The sequence below is a fragment of the Peromyscus eremicus genome, chromosome 1 (genome assembly GCF_949786415.1).
Source record: "Peromyscus eremicus chromosome 1, PerEre_H2_v1, whole genome shotgun sequence".
Lineage (NCBI taxonomy): Eukaryota > Metazoa > Chordata > Mammalia > Rodentia > Cricetidae > Peromyscus > Peromyscus eremicus.
This window is the reverse complement of record NC_081416.1, coordinates 43,100,300-43,118,258: the sequence shown is the minus strand read 5'-3', so window position 1 is coordinate 43,118,258 and position 17,959 is coordinate 43,100,300. Positions and strand designations below refer to the sequence as shown.

General features: G+C 39.2%; 1 protein-coding gene across 1 annotated transcript in view; it reads left to right on the top strand.

The window, feature by feature from the left end:
- Trpm6 (transient receptor potential cation channel subfamily M member 6) overlaps positions 1 to 17,959 on the top strand; it is a 120,011-nt gene that overhangs the window by 3,901 nt on the left and 98,151 nt on the right. Inside the window, exons 2-6 of the mRNA XM_059247168.1 lie at positions 716 to 789; positions 4,902 to 4,940; positions 7,582 to 7,759; positions 11,714 to 11,927; positions 12,430 to 12,554. Of these exons, the coding sequence (XP_059103151.1) occupies positions 716 to 789; positions 4,902 to 4,940; positions 7,582 to 7,759; positions 11,714 to 11,927; positions 12,430 to 12,554 (630 nt within the window). The remainder of the gene's footprint in view (positions 1 to 715; positions 790 to 4,901; positions 4,941 to 7,581; positions 7,760 to 11,713; positions 11,928 to 12,429; positions 12,555 to 17,959) is intronic.

Genomic DNA, 17,959 nt, shown 5'->3' with positions numbered 1-17,959 from the left:
CACATACCCCTGTGATCTCCTTAGAGAAAAACAGCAAACCTGTACATCTTTTCTTCCCCATTATGTCAACAGTAAATCAGAGTATTTGTTCTTTTTAAAAAAACAGTATGGAGAACCTAATATTCATGTGTTGTTTGGGCCATATTATGGTCAAGGTATGGAAGTAAATCTTCTCAGGTTTAAGGGAACATATCAGATATAGCTTTCCTAAGATCTTGTTCCTCAAGATGAGATTATTTTGGGTGAACATTAGCTGTAGAATCTACTGAGTACTTAACCTGTTTTGGTTTGGGTTGGTCTTGGCAGTGTGTGTGTGTGTGTGTGTGTGTGTGTGTGTGTGTGTGTGTGTGTGTTAATGAACACATGTGTGGTTGTTCATGAGGAGGGCAGAGAGTGACAATGGATGTCTTCCTGTATTGCTGAGTCAGCTAAGATTGGCTTTGCTGTAGGCCCAGGGATCTTCTTTTCTCTGCCTCCCCAGAGCACCACTACAGGTGCATGCTACCGCACCTGGCTTTTATGTTGAGTGTTAGGGATCTGAACTCAGGTCCTCATGGTTGTGCAGCAAGCACTTTACTGAATGAACTGTGTCTCCAGCCCCGGTCATGGTATTTTAATGAACATCATTATATATATTCCTACCTGAATTACCACAGTTACACCACACTCTCATTTCATTAAACAGAACACAAAATAATACTTTTCTTTGTTTCAGAAGTCTTGGATTGAAGGGGTATTCTACAAGAGAGAATGTAACAAATTTATACCCAGTTCAAAAGACCCTCACAGGTACAATTTTAAATCACATTCTTCTTTTTACTTCAAGTGCTGTTGAAGAAATTTAGAAATATCACTTATGCAGAGTGTTTAATGATAGCTTGAAGTGACAGTATTTTATCATTTCAATGTGTTTGTTCCTGTGCTCCATAAAAGCATGCTATGAAGATTGTAGAAAATCTAGTAAGAGAAGGAACTGTCAGTTTCTTATGATAGCCCCAGTGCTTGTCGCCAATATGTTCCTGTTAAATGTCTGTTTAAAGAAGTAATCAACTCAAAAGAGGAAAAAAATTACATATAATAACAACACTTACTTGTTGCACTGTGGTGGGTTTCACTCCACGTGGTACCTGCAGTTCCCCTTGGAGGCAGGACAGATGTCATAGGGATATAAGGCTGTAACCCACCAAGTTAGGGCAAATGATTTTTACTATCTCCATATTGAGTATTCAAAATGCTATTCGTTATCCCAACTAAAGATCCTTGGAAATGGTGACTGTTGAGATGTGTCAGGGACATTGCAGGGATTCAAAGGGGCCAGGAGACTTAGTTGTGTTTGCTCCTGAGGCTTTGTGTTTATGCAGATTGCAGGCAGCAGGGCTGAGTTAGAGACTCCACGTTCTGGACGACCCTATGGAAACTCTACTTGTAGGAATAAAGTTCAGCAGCTGGAGAAATGGGGGAAGAAAGGTCTACGGAAATTCCTCAGGGTAATCAGGTCTGTGAGTTAAGACCGGATGTCATTGCCCTGGTGGAAAATTGATAGGGAAATGTAAGTATTTTAATTAGGGTAGCTAAGTCTATTTTAGATCCCCTTAAGCCATTGGCTTTACATTCATTTAAAGTTTAGATGTCATGAGTACATGCTTATGAAGGAAAGCATGGTAAGGTCTTTTGGCAAGGACTAAATGGTGTTCTTTGCCTTTGTTAAACATTGACTGGTCCCACCCTCACTGAATTACCTATGGTTGGTAAGCCCTGTGATTGGAATTCTCATTTTACCTGTTTACAAAGTGTTTACAGGATGCCAAGGTAACACTGTTTTTTTTTTTTTATTTCCATTCATCTTTATGGGGTCATGTGACATGACACTCATTTCACTTCTTTAAATGGAAAGTCATCTTCATAATTACCTTGGACCTCGGGAAAAGTGACAAAATGCCAAGTGTGAATGGAGGATGAAAGGAGATGAAAGGAGATGAAAGGAGAATGTTAAATCTGGAACAGAACTCAGTGTTAGAGCATGCATTTAGTGTGCATGGGGCCCTTGCCATCAATTCCCAGCGTCAGAGAAAAGAAAACCATTGGGCACATATTTAAGATAGGGTATCAGTATGCAGTCTGTGCTGGCCTTAAATCCACCATTCTCCTGCCTCAGCTTCCTGGGTACTGCAACTACAGACATGTGCCACTATACCCGACTCCACTGAACATAATTCTATGAAAGATTCAAGACTTCCTACATTTTATGGAGAAAAAAAAATCAGTCTCTATGTGTGATTACAAAAAATTTAATAGATGGCCATGATCATTCCTCTTATATTGTCTGTTTTCTTGGGTTCTAGTAAGATTCTCAAGAAAAATAGCGTTTGTATGTTTTTGTCATGAAGTAGTGTATCTGTCACCTCTTCACCCTTGAGATGAAATACCTGACACAATAGGGAGGAGGGACTTGTTTTGACGTTCAACTCTGGAAGGTCTCAGCACAGCGTGCAGGGTAGACCACTTTGTCTCTGTGTGTGGCGGGATCTTGTTGACATTATTCATACCAGGAAACAGATTGGAGTGAGTGGTAAGTCATGACCTTCAAGGGCCTTCCATCAAGTGAAATATTTCTGCTAGTCAGGCCCCACCTCCTAAAGGCTGTCCACCTTCACACAGCACCACAAACTGTGGGGTGGACATCAAACATTCAAACATTAACCTGGGGTGGGGGTGGAACCAGATTCAAACTGTAAGACTAGGATTTCACTATTTTATACCAATACAGATTTCTCTCTTTTATTAAATCTTTTTCTTTAGCTCCTAATAAGAAAACAGATCTAATAGGCTTGATTATAACTTCTCTTTTTTCCTTCTTATTTTTAAGAAAAAACACAAAGGTTGGTGCAGGAAAAAAATGAAGGTTAGAATGCCAGGTTTTAAACAGCTTAGAATGATCATTGTTTTATGAACAGTGTCTTTTTTTCTTGTTGATTAATTACAGTTTTTAAACATTACTTTACACTGACCATATGATCACTCATGAGTAAATCCTGGAAGTTTTTCTGAAAATTAAAGAGGAAAACTAATGAGGAAAAGAATTATACTCATATTAAGTCCCAAATAATTTTACAAATTCAATAAAGTACTCATCAAAATCATGAAATATTTTTTAAGGGATTTGAAAAAATTCATATGGATATATATGTGTCTAGAGAGGTAAGACAATTTTAATCCTTCTTTTTCATTTATTTATTTATTTATTTATTTATTTATTTATTTATTTATTTTGACACTAGAGGTGGAATATAGGACTTCATATACTTCCCAGCCAAGAAAAGTAGACCAGTATTTCAAAGAAGACTAAAACATAGAAGACTTGCCTTTGAGATGTCATGATGCATTACCAAGCAGCAGTGACGAGAACTGAGTCCAGAGCTCTGTGGCAGAGCCTAGAACGAGCAAGGCTTTGGATTCCATTCTGAGCACTATGCCAAACAAATAAACCAAAGCAAACCAAACAAAACCAAATTAAACAAACCAAACCAAATCAACTAAAACAACCCAAAACCAAACCAAATTAAGACAACTAAACTAAACAAAATCAAAGCAAGCCAGATTAAACTAACCAAACCAAACTAACTAAACCAACCAAACTAAACCAAGCCAAACCAACCAATAAAAACAACCAAACTAACCAAACAAACAAATAAAAAAATGCTCCAAAAAAAAAAAAACAACAGTGTTATGAAACAGAGTGACATTAGGCACTCCTGTCTAATGGTGGATCAATTGATATTGTTTCACCCACACACATACACACACACACACACACACACACACACACACACACACACACACACATTGAGACAGTGTCTCTTGCAGCCCAGGATGATCTGGAACTCAGGATGTCACAGAGTATGACCTTGAACTTCTAATCTTCCTCATTCCACCTCTGGAGTGTAAGAATTATAGGTGTGTTCCTTCATACCCAGTTTATAATGAACTATGGATAGAATCCAAGGCCTCTTTTGTGCTAGGCAAGCTGAGGGAGCTATATCACTGGTCCTGTTTTATGACTTTAAAGTATTTAAAAATATGTTTTATTACTTGATTTCCTGGAGTTCTGTGTTATCTTCATTGTTTAGTAATTATAATAACAATGATATCAACACTAATCATAATACCTACCTATAATGGTTAGCCTCCATCACCAGCTTGACTGGATTAAGAATCACCTACTGAATTAATGAGGCACACTTCTAGGTGTGTTTATGAGAGAAATTTAACTGAGGAGGAAAGACCCACCCGGAATGTGGTTAGTACATTTCCCATAGGCTGATCCCAGAATGAATAAAAGAGGAAAGGTTGTGAACCAGCGTTCCTCTCTCTGGTGCCTGATTGCTGATGCAGTGTGAGCAGCTGCCTCTCACTCCCACCTTCATGACTTCCCACCTCGATGGACTGTGTCCCCTCAAACTGTGAGCCAAAATAAACCCTTCCTTCCTTAAATTGCTTTTATCAGGGATTTCGTCACAGGGGTGAGAAAAATAACTAATGTACTTTTATTCCATGTACTGCAATGTACCAGGTGGCATGAGCTACTTCAGATATATTAAGATAATCCTTCTTATCACCTTATGGGGGTCAAAAAGGGTTTGAAATGATTTCTAAGTGTGAGATCTAGGGCTTAGAAGAATCACTGAATCAATGGTATTCAAATTTAGGTATTTTGGTTTCATAGTCCATGGTTTCTACAGTATAATTATACATAGGAGATGATATGGAAAGTAAATGATGCATGAATATTTGGCAAATTCCAATTTTCAGACCGTGAAAAATGATAAATACTTACTAGATCAGCATTAAGTTCTTATCACACATATTGGTAAACTAACAATGCTTTTATTTCTTTAATTCAGATGCACTCAAGGCTGCCAAGTCTGCCAGAATTTAGTCAGGTGAGGCTTGACAAATCAGCTTTTTTTCATTTTAAGGTGGTGTGTTGAAAAGTGCTTGGGAGAGTTTCTTCAGATCTCCAGATTTTTTTTTTTTTTTTTTTTTTGAGTTTCTAGCAGGGGAGCTCAACTCATTGTAAATCTTAGACTGAGGAACAGTCTCCTTTATCTGGGAAGGTTGTCTGCTTCAGTGGAGCACAAAGCTTTGGGAGGGACACCAATGGAACATTGAGGGGGAAACTGGACACCCTTGAAGTGGGCTGGATCAGGGGAAATAACTCTGTTGATTGATGGGTTTCAGAAGTTGAATGGACTCAGATCAAGGCACCTGTTATTTTCTCTGATAAAGATGGAGGTATAAAAGGTGTGTGTGTGTGTGTGTGTGTGTGTGTGTGTGTGTGTGTGTGTGTGTGTTCATTCTTCTCTTGCTTGCTTGAGCATGATACTTGAATCTACTAGAAGTCCCGAGTTATTGAGACATGCAAACATCTTAGGATATTTGACAAGAGCTTTTACCACCTAAAACATGTATGAAACATTACATTTTATTTTGCTATCACATTGTATTTGGATAAAATGTAGCTCTGTGTTGCATATGCAAGTGAGGTATTTGACATGAGTTGCACCTGTTGTATTTGTATAAAAACAGGCAAAACACCCACACTGCACAATAAAGTAAACTTTGCAGTGCTGTACACATTCTAACAGTGATGCACATTTTAAAGTAGGTGTCATCAAGTGGGTTTTCCCTTCCTTTTTGTCAGTGGAGCAACTTCCTTAATTCTGACCATATCCTAAAGCTTGTGAGTTTAACCAATGCTAACTTTAACTTTCATATTATTTGATTTTTATATTTTTAAAATTTGAGGAAGAGTCTTGGGGTCATGTTAAATTGCCTAGGGTGGACTCCCATTTCTAATTCTCTGGTCTCAGTCTAACTAGTAGCTGAGATTGTAGGTGGTGGCCATCATCACTTGACCTACTGGCTTTTTTTTTTTTTTAACATGGTCTCCTGTAGTTTAGGCTATTCTTAAACTTGTCATGTAGCTAAGGATAAACATGAACTTTTGATTCTCCACTTTTATAGTGCTAAAATTACTGGTGTATATACCATACCTGATTTTTGTGGTGTTGGAGATCAAACCCAGGGCTTCTTTCATCCTAAGGCAAGCACTCTACCAATGGGGCTATTGCTTAGGCCTATATTTGCATTCTTATTGGTGAAAGTTCAGGTTACTTAGTCATTTATAGTATTTTTAAATTATGAGCAGAAAAACGATGGACAATTTGGTGCACTTGTAATTTCACTTCATCATGACTAATATTTACTGTGTGGATTGATATGAACATATAATATTATTTATAAGTGAATATACATATATTGGGATCCATGCTAAGCATTTCTGCCTTTGATAGAGTGGACTTCACATGTTTTACTCTACACCACATCATTAAACATTTTGGGTTATGCATGCCAATATATATGTTATAGGCATGCTTATTTACGAATTATATAAACATATACTACTGTATTAAGAAAGTAAAGAAAGTTATAAAGTGAAGGGAAAAGATAGATGAAAAACACTGAAGCACTTTATCAATAGAAAAGCTTTCATTTCCCTCACTCTCAACTACTTTTATTTAAAGGAGGTAGAGTCATATCTGATGGCACCCTACTGTAGTCTAACTACATAGGAGGCTGGGGCAGAAGCATCATTTGAATCTAAAACTTGTAGTTCAAGACTAGCCTGAGCATCCTGGTGATATATTCCATCTTAAAAAAATCTGGTGCCAGAGAAACTCCCAGGAATCCACAAGGATGATCCCAGCTAAACTCCTGGCAATAGTGGAGAGGGTGCCTGAACTGGCCTTCTCCTGTAATTAGATTGGTGACTACTCTAATTGTCATCATAGAACTGGGCCGAGCTCCAGGAGTCCAGTTGAAGAGAAGGAAGAGGGATTATATGAGCAAGGGAGTCAAAATCATGTGGGAGCTCATGGACTCTAGACTGACAGCTAGGGAGGTTGTATGGGACCGACCTAGGTTCTGTATGTGGGTGACAGTTGTGTATCTTGTTCTGTTTGTGGGGCCCCTAGCAGTAGGACCAGGAGCTGTCCGTGGAGCATGAGCTGGCTTTTTGGAACCTACTCCCTAAGGTGGGATGCCTTGCTCAGTCTTGATGTATGGGGGAGGAGCTTGGTCCTGCCTCAATTTAATATGCCATGCTTTGTTGATCCTCATGGGAGGCCTTACCCTTTCTGAATGGAGATAGAGGAAGAATGGATTGGGGGGGGGATGGGAGGAGACAAGGGAGGGGAAACTGTGGTTGGTATGTAAAATAAATAAAAAATTAATAAAAAGGCCAAAAGAATAAACAAAACAACAGAAAATAGAGATGATGTAAATTCCAATTATACGTATTTATGATCTTCTTTCACGACATTGCCAACAGAGTGTATAACAGTGTTAAGAGGAAGCAGGGGCTGGTGAGATGGCTTGCTGGGTCAAGGTGCTCACTGCCAAGTCTGGTGAACTGAACGTGAATTTTTAAGAGTTCTCAATACATGACATCTACACATTGATTTGAGGATTGGAAATATTGCACCAGTTTTCTATTCTGAGTGACTGTTTTCCTGAATTTAGGTGTTACTGTGGCCGACTGATCCATGAACATCATGGGCTAGATTATGCCTGGAGCCTCTCAGCTGTTGAAGGCAGTGGAAGTGAACAATGGTCTGTTGAGAAGCACACAGTGAAAAGCCCTACAGATACCTTTGGCACCATTAATTTCCAAGATGGAGAACATATCTACCACTCCAAGGTCTGCTGATAAACCAAACCAGTATTTCACTAGTTTTGAATAGAAAAGGCCTTACAAGTGGACTTCTAAGGAGAGAGAGAGCCACATGGTGTGGATTTATTGCAAAGGGATCCAAGTTTTTGATCTTTTGTCAAATCTAGCCGGGTCCTCCCATCCCTTAGGTATGAGGGGTATTATCTGCATCTCAGGTGTAGGGTTAGGTCCAGATGGGTGAACAGATGACAGTCTAAGTAGGCTATAGCAGCAGTGGGGACTGATATGAGCTGAAGCTCTTGGGGCAGTTACAAGTTCCCTGCTTGTCAGTCCCTTGACACACACGGAGGGTGGCCAGATGACACACCAGTAGGGTTCATTGTCATTTTATTGTTAGGCGGTTTCTGCATTGTGAGGTCCAGGGAGGGTAGTATACCCTTTCTTCAGTATGCTGTCTCTAATAGTTCTCAAAATTAGTTTTCTTGCATGACTGTAATCCAGCTACGTGCTCATGTGGCCTTGGTGAACTTTATAAATTCATAGAGTAGCACCTTTTTAAACTTTAGGGTTATTTGTCAGTGTGTTCCTTGTGGGTGGTGCCAGAGAGATGGCGCTGTTTATGTGGCCACCAAGGTGCAGAGTCTGCATTTGTGGGCAAAGTGGAGTCAACTAGTGCTTGTAAAGTGGAATCTCTCAGGGCAAGGTGCAGCCTGTAACAATGCAGTTTTACACAACATGCAGTGACTTTGGGCAGGTGACAGCCTGGTTTTAACAGCAGCCAGGGAGAAATAGGGAGTATGGACAAGGGTAACAGTGCCCCTAGTGACCTAGCTTCTTTCCATTAGGCCCCACCATCTACAGCTTCTCCCCTGTCCCATTAATGCCATGGGCTGGTGAGTAGGAGTTAACGGGGTGCTTTTGGGGACACTGCAGATCTAAACTGTAGCATACAGTGTTACCTGGTCAACTGTCCCTGTACTCTAATGAGAGCAGTCATCACCTTCTGTTTTATGCACCTGATTCCCCAAGTGAAGCAACCTCAGGGAAGCTGAGGGCCAGTCAAGCTCTGGAGGTGACTATCAGAAGGCAGATTTAATAAGGTTGCAGTACAGTTCTACAGGAATCTACATTTAGAGTTACTTATCCTCTTGCATTTAACTGCCCATGCTTATTTCTGTTTTAGTTGGCAGAAAAAAAATCCCCCTTATTTCCTGATCCCCTTTGGAGCCTAATTCTTAGAGAACCCTGTGTGCAATTTGACACTCTTTTCTTTTGTTGTTTGGTTTGTTTGTTTGTTTTGGTTTTTCAAGACAAGGTTTTTCTGTATAACAGCCTTAGCTGCCCTGGAACTCACTTTGTAGACCAGGCTGAACTTGACCTCACAGAAGTCTGCCTCCCAAGTGCTGGGATTAAAGATGTGTACCACCACCACCTGGCTTGCTGTTTTTTTTTTTTTTTTTTTAAAAGACATTTATTTATTTTTTTCTTATTATGTATTTGTGTGTGTGTGTGTGTGTCTGTGTGAGTGTATGGTATATATGTGGGGTACTGGTGGAGGCCTTGGGTGCCCTGGGGCTAGAGTTACAGGTTGTTGTAAGTCACTTAATGTAGGTGCTAAGAACTGTACTTGAGTCCTCTGGAAGAAGAGCAAGTGCTCTTTACCACCGAGCACTCCCTATCCTCCCTTTCTCTCTATGTCTGTCTTTATTTCATTGTTAATGTTTGTTTGTTGCTGTACTGGGGATAGAATCCAGGATCTTCTGTGTGAAAGCCAAATACTCTATTATTGTACCATGATCCCAGATATTGTTTATTCTTATCCACCTTTATTTATTCCTTTTTTTTCTGTGCACACATTACTTACTGTGTGCCTATATACTCCCTATGGTCCAAAAAGAATAGTTTTTCTGTATTAACATTGCTTGGCATTTGGGGAGGGCAATAGGAAATAAAAGTGGAGGATGCTATATGAACAGGTTCTTTGAGCGAATGCAAAAGATAACCCTTTCTGTCTCAGTGAGAGGACACAGTGTGCAGTGAGAAAGGCATTCAAAAGTAGAGAAAACAGGCTCGGGTGTTAAGCTGAGATCTGAAGGTGAACAAGGTGAATGGGTCCAATGAAGCCGCTGCTTGGCTTGGACAAAGGTCAAAGAACAGTCAGGAAAAATGAAAATGTAGCTAGACTTATCTCCTGACAATTAGCTGTTTTTTTTTTTTCCTTTAAATTTGTTTTTATTTTATGTGTATGGATGGTTTGTCTGCATGTGTGTCTGCGTACCACATGTGTACTTGGTGCCCATGGAGGTGGGAAGAGGACATCAGATCTCCTGGAACTAGAGTTACAGATGGTTGTCACTCTCCATTTGGGTGCTGGGAATTGAACCTTCACCCTCTGGAAGAGCAGCCAGCAACCACTGAGCCATTTCTTCAGCTTGACAGCTAGCTTATTTGACACTCAGCTTCCAGCTGTCATTACAGCTTGTGTATCTGAATGCATCTTACTCCATGTCTCAGCAGAGTAGGGCTGCCCGAGCTTCCTCCATCCTTCAGGTCTGAGTTGAGCATCACCACAGCTTGAGAGAGACTGTGTTGCAGTTTCCTTCCCCGAGTCTCTCCCCTCCCCCCACACCTCATTCTACAAAGGATCTGAGAGAGTGTGCCTATAAGGTCTGGGGAGTGAGTTACTTATAAGGGAAATAGAAGAGAGATGTTCAGTTGGCCTTTAGGTGGAAAAGTCAGTCCTAATAACAGTTCTTTGAGGATGTTTCTCCAAGGAGCAGTATCTTCTAGTATGGGGAAAGATTTAGAGTTGAAGGCAGGCTTACCCGAGAGAAGAGCTGGGGCACAAGCAGGTGAATGGAACCCAGGCTCCACCTTTGCCTGTACTCACCCAGTAATCTCACCCACAAAACCACCTCCTAAGGGTCTGCCTGTGTTTGTCCTGCTACGGTCGTGTGCTGTAAAGCCTGGCAGCTCAGTGGCATCTTTCATACATGGAATCATGCACGATCTTCCTTCTATTCTTCCTGTTACATGTGTGTTTTGATAGCTGTACAGCCCTGGTGGTCAGAAATTCTATTATTTTAATTATGAAATGAAGTGGTCCTATATTAACAAGCTCAAAGATGAATAGCAAACTACTTTGTTATCATCACTTTAGAGGGTACTGTGATAACTTACACTTGCTTGTATGGAGAGTTCCACCCATGCTTTCTTTTGGCATAGACCTGTAATTCATGGTTTCCTAATGCCCTCCTGTTTGTTTGTTTGTTTGTTTTTCATAATCCTGGCTTATTCCTGCGGTTGGTTGGGCTTCTGTTTGAGGTAGGCGAACTTACCACACTGTGCAGAACTTAAGTGGCCTGTAGCCAGCTGTGGCCTGTAATGTCAGACCAGCTGCAGTAACTCACTGGCTCTCCTAGGTGTGACCTCACTGGTCTTTTCTTTGGCTAGCAGTATCAGGGATCAGTGTACTTATTTTCTAAAGAAAGTTTTCTCAGCGGGATGATGGTATGCAAAGAAATTGTTGGTAGGTAAATTAAAAACATCATATAGATGCTCATGCTCCTGAATTTTTAAAGTGTCTACAAATATATGAAAGGGATCAAGTAAATGCAAAGTCACAGTATTTATGAAAAGTCGCATTTCATCTCCTTTATAAAGCTCTCTCCCAATGGCTTTACTGATGTTATGATAAAGTATTTTTGCCTTACCTCCAGCCTTCTTATGAACCACGGAGGCTAAACCTCCAAACAGAGGAAGTTACTCTATAGTGGTTTATAATTCCCAGAAGGAAGTTGGAGGGAGTATGGAGCCCTTAAAAGAAAATATTTCCATTAGGTGAAGTTAAACTTCCAGAGAGGCCCTGAACACTTTCTGGCCAGGCTGTGGCCACCCTAGTGGCTCTGCTGTGTGTTCATTTTCTCTACTGACTTGCATGTTTCACTGTGTTCTCTTCCTGGGTCTATACTGTCCTTCCAGTATATTAGAACTTCTTATGATACAAAATCGGATCACCTGTTGCATTTGATGTTGAAAGAATGGAATATGGAGCTGCCAAAGCTTGTGATCTCTGTCCATGGGGGTATCCAGAACTTCAAGATGTCCTCTAACCTCAAAGAAGCCTTCAGCCAGGGTCTGGTCAAAGCTGCAGAGACCACAGGAGCATGGATAATTACTGAAGGCATAAACTCAGGTAAAGCTCATGCCTGACTCCTCCCCCACCCTTCCCCTATCTAAGCATGAGCCAAGTAGCCTGCTATCAAGTTCCTCCTCTGTAGCACTCGCAGATATGGTGATGTTAGGGAGAAAGACAAACCAAACCAAGCCAAAAAACCCATCCCCCATACAGTGGTCTCTGAACCTCATGCTTTATATACATCAGAGTTAATCTGCAGGGTATTTTATGGGCACATTGGAGAACACTAGAATGCTCATGAAGTCAAGCAGTGCATGGAACATTCTAGCCAGGCAAAAGTAGTGACCGTGTTAGAAATTGGTCAAGAAAGGGGAGAATTATTCAAGAGGGAGAGAGGTTAAGAGAGGAGAGAGACAGGTAAGAGGCTAGCATCCAGTTCTGCTGTGCTAGGAGCCTACCTTAAGAATGACTTTTTTCATATGGTCATCTACTTGTCTGTGAGAGTCATTGTTCTTAGTCTATGAGCTGCAATTTGACTTCTGCTCTGGTTGTTTCATAGGAGTGTCCAAGCATGTTGGTGATGCCCTAAAAGCCCATTCCTCTAAGTCCTTGAGGAAAATCTGGACAGTTGGAATCCTTCCTTGGGGTGTCATTGAGAACCAGAGAGAACTAGTTGGAAAAGATGTGAGTAGACAATCCTTTCATAACAAAGGAGAAGGAAATGTATCTGAACTGCCTTCTTTACAATGTACCCAAATGTCTGATAAGACACCTCAAATATGACAAATCCCAAACTAACATTTGCCTTCCTACTACATCTGTCACCCTATCTCACAAAATGCAAGTTCTGTCTTGCAACTGCCTAAGCCAAAAACCTTGGATTAAGTTTAGAGTGATCCCTTTTGTGTTATGCCTCAAACTTGACCTGCCAGTAAACTCTCAGCCCTACCTTCAGAATAGAACGAGAATCTGCCTTTTTCTTTTTCTCTCCCCCATCATTGAGGCTGGTCCAAATGGCCAAGCTCTGACACCCAAATGCTTGGACTAGTCTTCCTTCCTCTCGCTCTTGTGTTCTGTTATAGTCTAGCCTCGATACAATAGCAGAATAATTCTTATAAAATAGATATTGAACCATGCTATTCTCTGTGAAATTCTTCAGTTGATCCATCCTTCACACAGCCAATGTATGGAGCACTGCAGTGTTTACATGGAGTACAAATCACATTGTTAAGTTGGCCATTTCTACTTGTTTTCTCCCAGCTTATACTCTGCTCTGCTTCATTAGTTCCTGTGTATTGATTATTTGTGTGTGTGTGTGTGTAAGAATGTGTGTATGTGTGTAAGAATATGTATGTGTATATAATATGTGTGTGTGTGTAAGAATGTATGTGTGTATGAATGTGTGTAAGGATATGTGTGTATAAGAATGTTGTGTGTAAGAATATGTGTAGGTGTGTGTAGAATATGTGAATATGTGTAAGAACATGTGTATGTGTGTGTAGAATATGTGTGTGTGAGAACATGTGTATGTAACAATGTGTGTGCATAAGAATGCATGTAAATGTGTGTGTGTGTATGTTTGTGTGTGGTGTGGTGTGGTGTGTCCAGACGGTCCACATATATGTATGTAGACTTGTGTGGAGCCCGAACACAATCTTGGTATTGTTTCTCAAGTGCCCACATCCTTCCCCACCTTTCTTTTGAGACAGGGTCTCTCACTGGCCTGGAGCTCACTGAGGGGGCTAGGCTGGCCAGTCAGTGAACCCCAGGGATCTGAAAATTCTGTCTCCCTAGTGCTGGTGATACAAACATGTACACATATATCATCATGCTTGACTTTTGTTCCACCTCCCCAATCCCTACTTTTTTTTTTTAAAGTGTGCATTCTGGGGATTGAATTTGGATCCTCATAGGCTCTTTGTCATTGGAACCATCTCCCCAGACCCATGTCTGTTTCAGTCTTTGTCTGTTGAAAGTGAATGGAATGTCTAAACTTATTTATAAAGCACATGTTTTTGTTGTTGTTGAAATTTATAGTGCATTAGAAAAAGATATGAGATAATTACTGATAATATTTAGTATGTTATCATTTTAGAATTTGGTTACATATTTGTATTTATGTAGAGTTAAACTGCTTGTTTTGTGTGTGTGTGTGTGTGTGTGTGTGTGTGTGTGTGTGTGTGTGTATGGTGTATGAATCTTTGCACATGTGTGTACATGTGCATTGCCCACAGGCACGTCTGTGGAGGTCAGCGGTCAACACCAAATGTCTTCTATTGCTCTTCACCTTAATTTCTGAGAGTTACTTGCTGAACCCAGGACTTGCTGTTTGGCTGGTCTGGCTGTCCTGTGAGCCCTCAGAATTTACCCATCATCCCCACAGCACTAGTGATGAAGATGCACGTCGTCCTGCCTGGCTTTTGATGTGGGTACTGGGCACTATGAATATGATATTTGTTGTTTGACTATTTAACAGTTATTTCATGTCAGTTAATGCAGACTGGTCATGGTTTACTTTGACTTTTAATTTGGAAAGCCCACATATTAAAGAGTGATGGGGCTTGAGCCGTGGATACCATTTCTCAGCTTTAATAGCTACTAATTTGTTGTCAAATTTTGTTTCATTTATTCTTTTATCCATTTCCAAATAATGATGTTCATTATTTTGAAGCAAATTCCAGGCATCAAGTAATTGTATCTTCAAAATAAGTATTTTAAAAAGTCTCCTTTTAAATCAACTCACAAAGTAGTAGTTTTCACAGGACTTTTTCCACACATCCTGAGTTTTATTGACTTTCCCATTTCTTCTTTCTATTTTCCTTCCTTAATTCCAGACTGAACCTTTACACCTCCAGAATCCCTTCCTCTGCTTTCATATCACATGTGTTCTAGTATCTATCCCCTGCCATGCTTTGCCCACCTCATGTCCATTTTCTTGGTTCCTTGTCTCTATAGATATTCACTCCAGATTAAGCAAAGAAATCTAAAAAATTAAAGCTATATATAAATGAAATCCTGAGTTGGACATCTTTTATTTTTATACTTTCTAATACAATAATTAAAGTTGCTATAATTACTTATGTGACCTTTGCATATATTTGTCAGATTCCCTGCTTTTAGTTGTATGGAATATAATATCCATGGTTTTGTAGAAAATTAATGACAAAATCTGTCTTAAAATAGAGGTTTTGTTTTTGTTTTTGTCCAAACTCCTTTCAAATGTAGTATGTTCCCATGCAGAAAACAGATTATTAATATGTGATCTGGTTACTATTTATAAAATCTATTACTACTACTACCAACACACACACACACACACACACACACACACACACACACACACACACACTGTACAGTTAAAGTCCAGCTCTGTGAATGTGACAATTAACTTCAATGATTTATGTCTCTATTTTGTTAACTAACACATGCAGATAACCACAGCAACAGAATTCTTTAGTTAGCATAAGTATAGCAAATAATTATTCAGCTTTTCATACTAAGAGATATTTAAGTGCTTAAGACTTATTACTCATAACTGAAATTTTCTGAGTTTGATAAAGGAATTGAACGTTGACTTAGTATCAAAATTTCAATAAACAACATCATTTTCAGCTTTTAAAAAACCCACAAAAATTTGAAGCTAGGATCTACAAATTAGAGAGAACATGCAGTATTTATCTTTTTAGGCCTGGGTTACTTCAGTCAGTCTAATTTTTTTTCAGTTCCATATATTTCCCCACAAACTTCGTTTTTCTTCATAGATGAATAAAATTCCATTATGTATGCACATGGCAGTTTTACTATTCCTTTATTCGTTGATGGCTAATAGGCCGAATCCATTTCCTAGACGTTGTGACTAGAATAGCAACGAGTGTAGATGTGTAGGTAGGTACCTCTGTGAATAGTATGTAGAATCCTTCGGGTATATGTCCAGAAGTGATACTGTTGGATCATATAGAAGTTCTATTTTTTAAAAAAGCCTTTGAGCAACTTCCACACTGATTTCCACAGTGGCTACCCCAGTTACATTCCCACGAGCAGTGGGATTTCCCTCCCCCACATCTTTTCTAGTATTTGTGGTCATTTGTTTTCTTGATAATACGATAGCCATTCTGATTAAAGTAGGATGGGATCTCAAAGTCGTTTTGATGCATTGCCCTGATGGCTAAGGATGTTGATAACTTTAAAAGTATTTATGTTAGTCCATACTTCTTTTTACAATTCTTTGTTCAGTTCCTTGGCCCATATTTGATTGGGTTGTTTGGCTTTTGATGTTAGTTTGTTAAGTTCTTGTCATGTTCCAGATACTAATCCTATTAGTTAATATTAACATGTAGGTGGTAAAGGCTTTGTCCCATTTTATATTGTCTCTTCACTTGATTAATAGTCTCTTTTGCTGTATAGAAACTTCTAAATTTCATGAAGTCCTATTTGTCAATCATTGGTATTTTTTCCTGAGTGGCTGGAGTTCTGTTCAGAAAGTCCTCCTCTTGTTTATTTCCTAACGTGTTCTTCATATATTTTTTTTCTTCTAGAAGAATCTAAGTTTCAGGACTTACATTAACATATTTCTAAAATACATTGGCAATTTAAGCAAATCTCATTATAATACTGTTAGTGTGCCCCACAATTAACAATAATTCTTGAGTATCCTTGACTTTCCAGTGTAATCAAGTTTTTCATTGTTTCATCGTTTAAAAGTTTTGATTAGTTTATAATCATTGTACAAAGTGATGGACTTCATTGTGACATCTTCACACATGCATGTAGTGTATTTTGCTTAGATCTGTCCCCGCTTATCACTTGTCCCCCATTCCTCTTGCCACATTTTCTCTTCCTCTTCCTAAAGAGTTGTCTTCTACTTTAGTGTCTTTAAAAATCTAAATTCAATAGTTTCATAATTAAATTTTTTTTATTTTATGATCCAAAAATGTTTCATATATCGTGATAGACCAGTACATCTTTTGATTTTCAATTTTCCTCATTGGCCTACTTATAATTAATTATTTGCCCCTCCAATTGGTTGAAGAAATTGAGCTATTTACCACAGAGTTTCCCGCAGTTTGGATTTCCAAGATTTAACGTATTGAAGCAGGTCTAGCGTGGTTTCTATCTCTTGTCTTTCTTGTCAATTGCTAGTTTGATCTACAAGTGGGATCATATACTGATTTTTTTAATGCAAATTTATGCCTTGTGAGGCATTGTATCCCTTTTATGTGACTTTTGATATCTACTGATTTATGATTTTTGGAAACCATTCCTTAGATTCACTTTTCAACAGTGTTATGTCCTAGTTAGGTTTTCTATTGCTGTGATAAAGACCATGACTAAAAGCAAGTTAGGGAAGAAAGGCTATATTTGTCTTACAGGTTACATCAGACAGGAACTAAAGCAGAGACCATGAAAGAATGCTGCTTACTGGCTTGCCACTTCTGATCTGCTCAGTTTCCTTTCTCATACACCATAGGACCATTTGCCCAGGAGTGGTACCACATACAGTCAGCTGAGCTCTTCTACATCAATTATCAGTCAAAAAATGCCCCATGGGCTTGCCTATAAGCCAATCTGATGGAGGCATTTGCCAATTGAAGTCCCCACTTCTCAGATCACTCTAACTTGTGTCAAGTTGACAAAAAACTAATCAACATAGGTTACAAATGATATTTAATTGTAGCATTCTTTGTACACTTACTAGCTTAAACACTCTATAAAGAGAAACATTTTCATTAACATCTGTTTAATCTCATGGTACATGAGAATACAGGAAGGGCAGAATAATAACCTGATATCTTATTTGGCAGTTTTCAAAACCTTGAGATGTTCACCTATCAATCTGCAAAGGTGAAAGATAACTTTTGGTTTTAAGCTGTCTGATATGTTCCAATTTATTCATCCCGTGACTGATGATTCTTGTTTAAAATGTATCATTTTTGTCAAGGAAAGACTTTCTGTATCGAGTACATTGACAACATTCTATCTGCTCTCACAACTCTGTTTTTTAGTATGACTGTTTATGATTTTTTTTCTCCCTAGAGAAACGTCTTGTTGCTTTTCATGAGGCTTTAATCTGTGGGCTATGACTTTTCCTG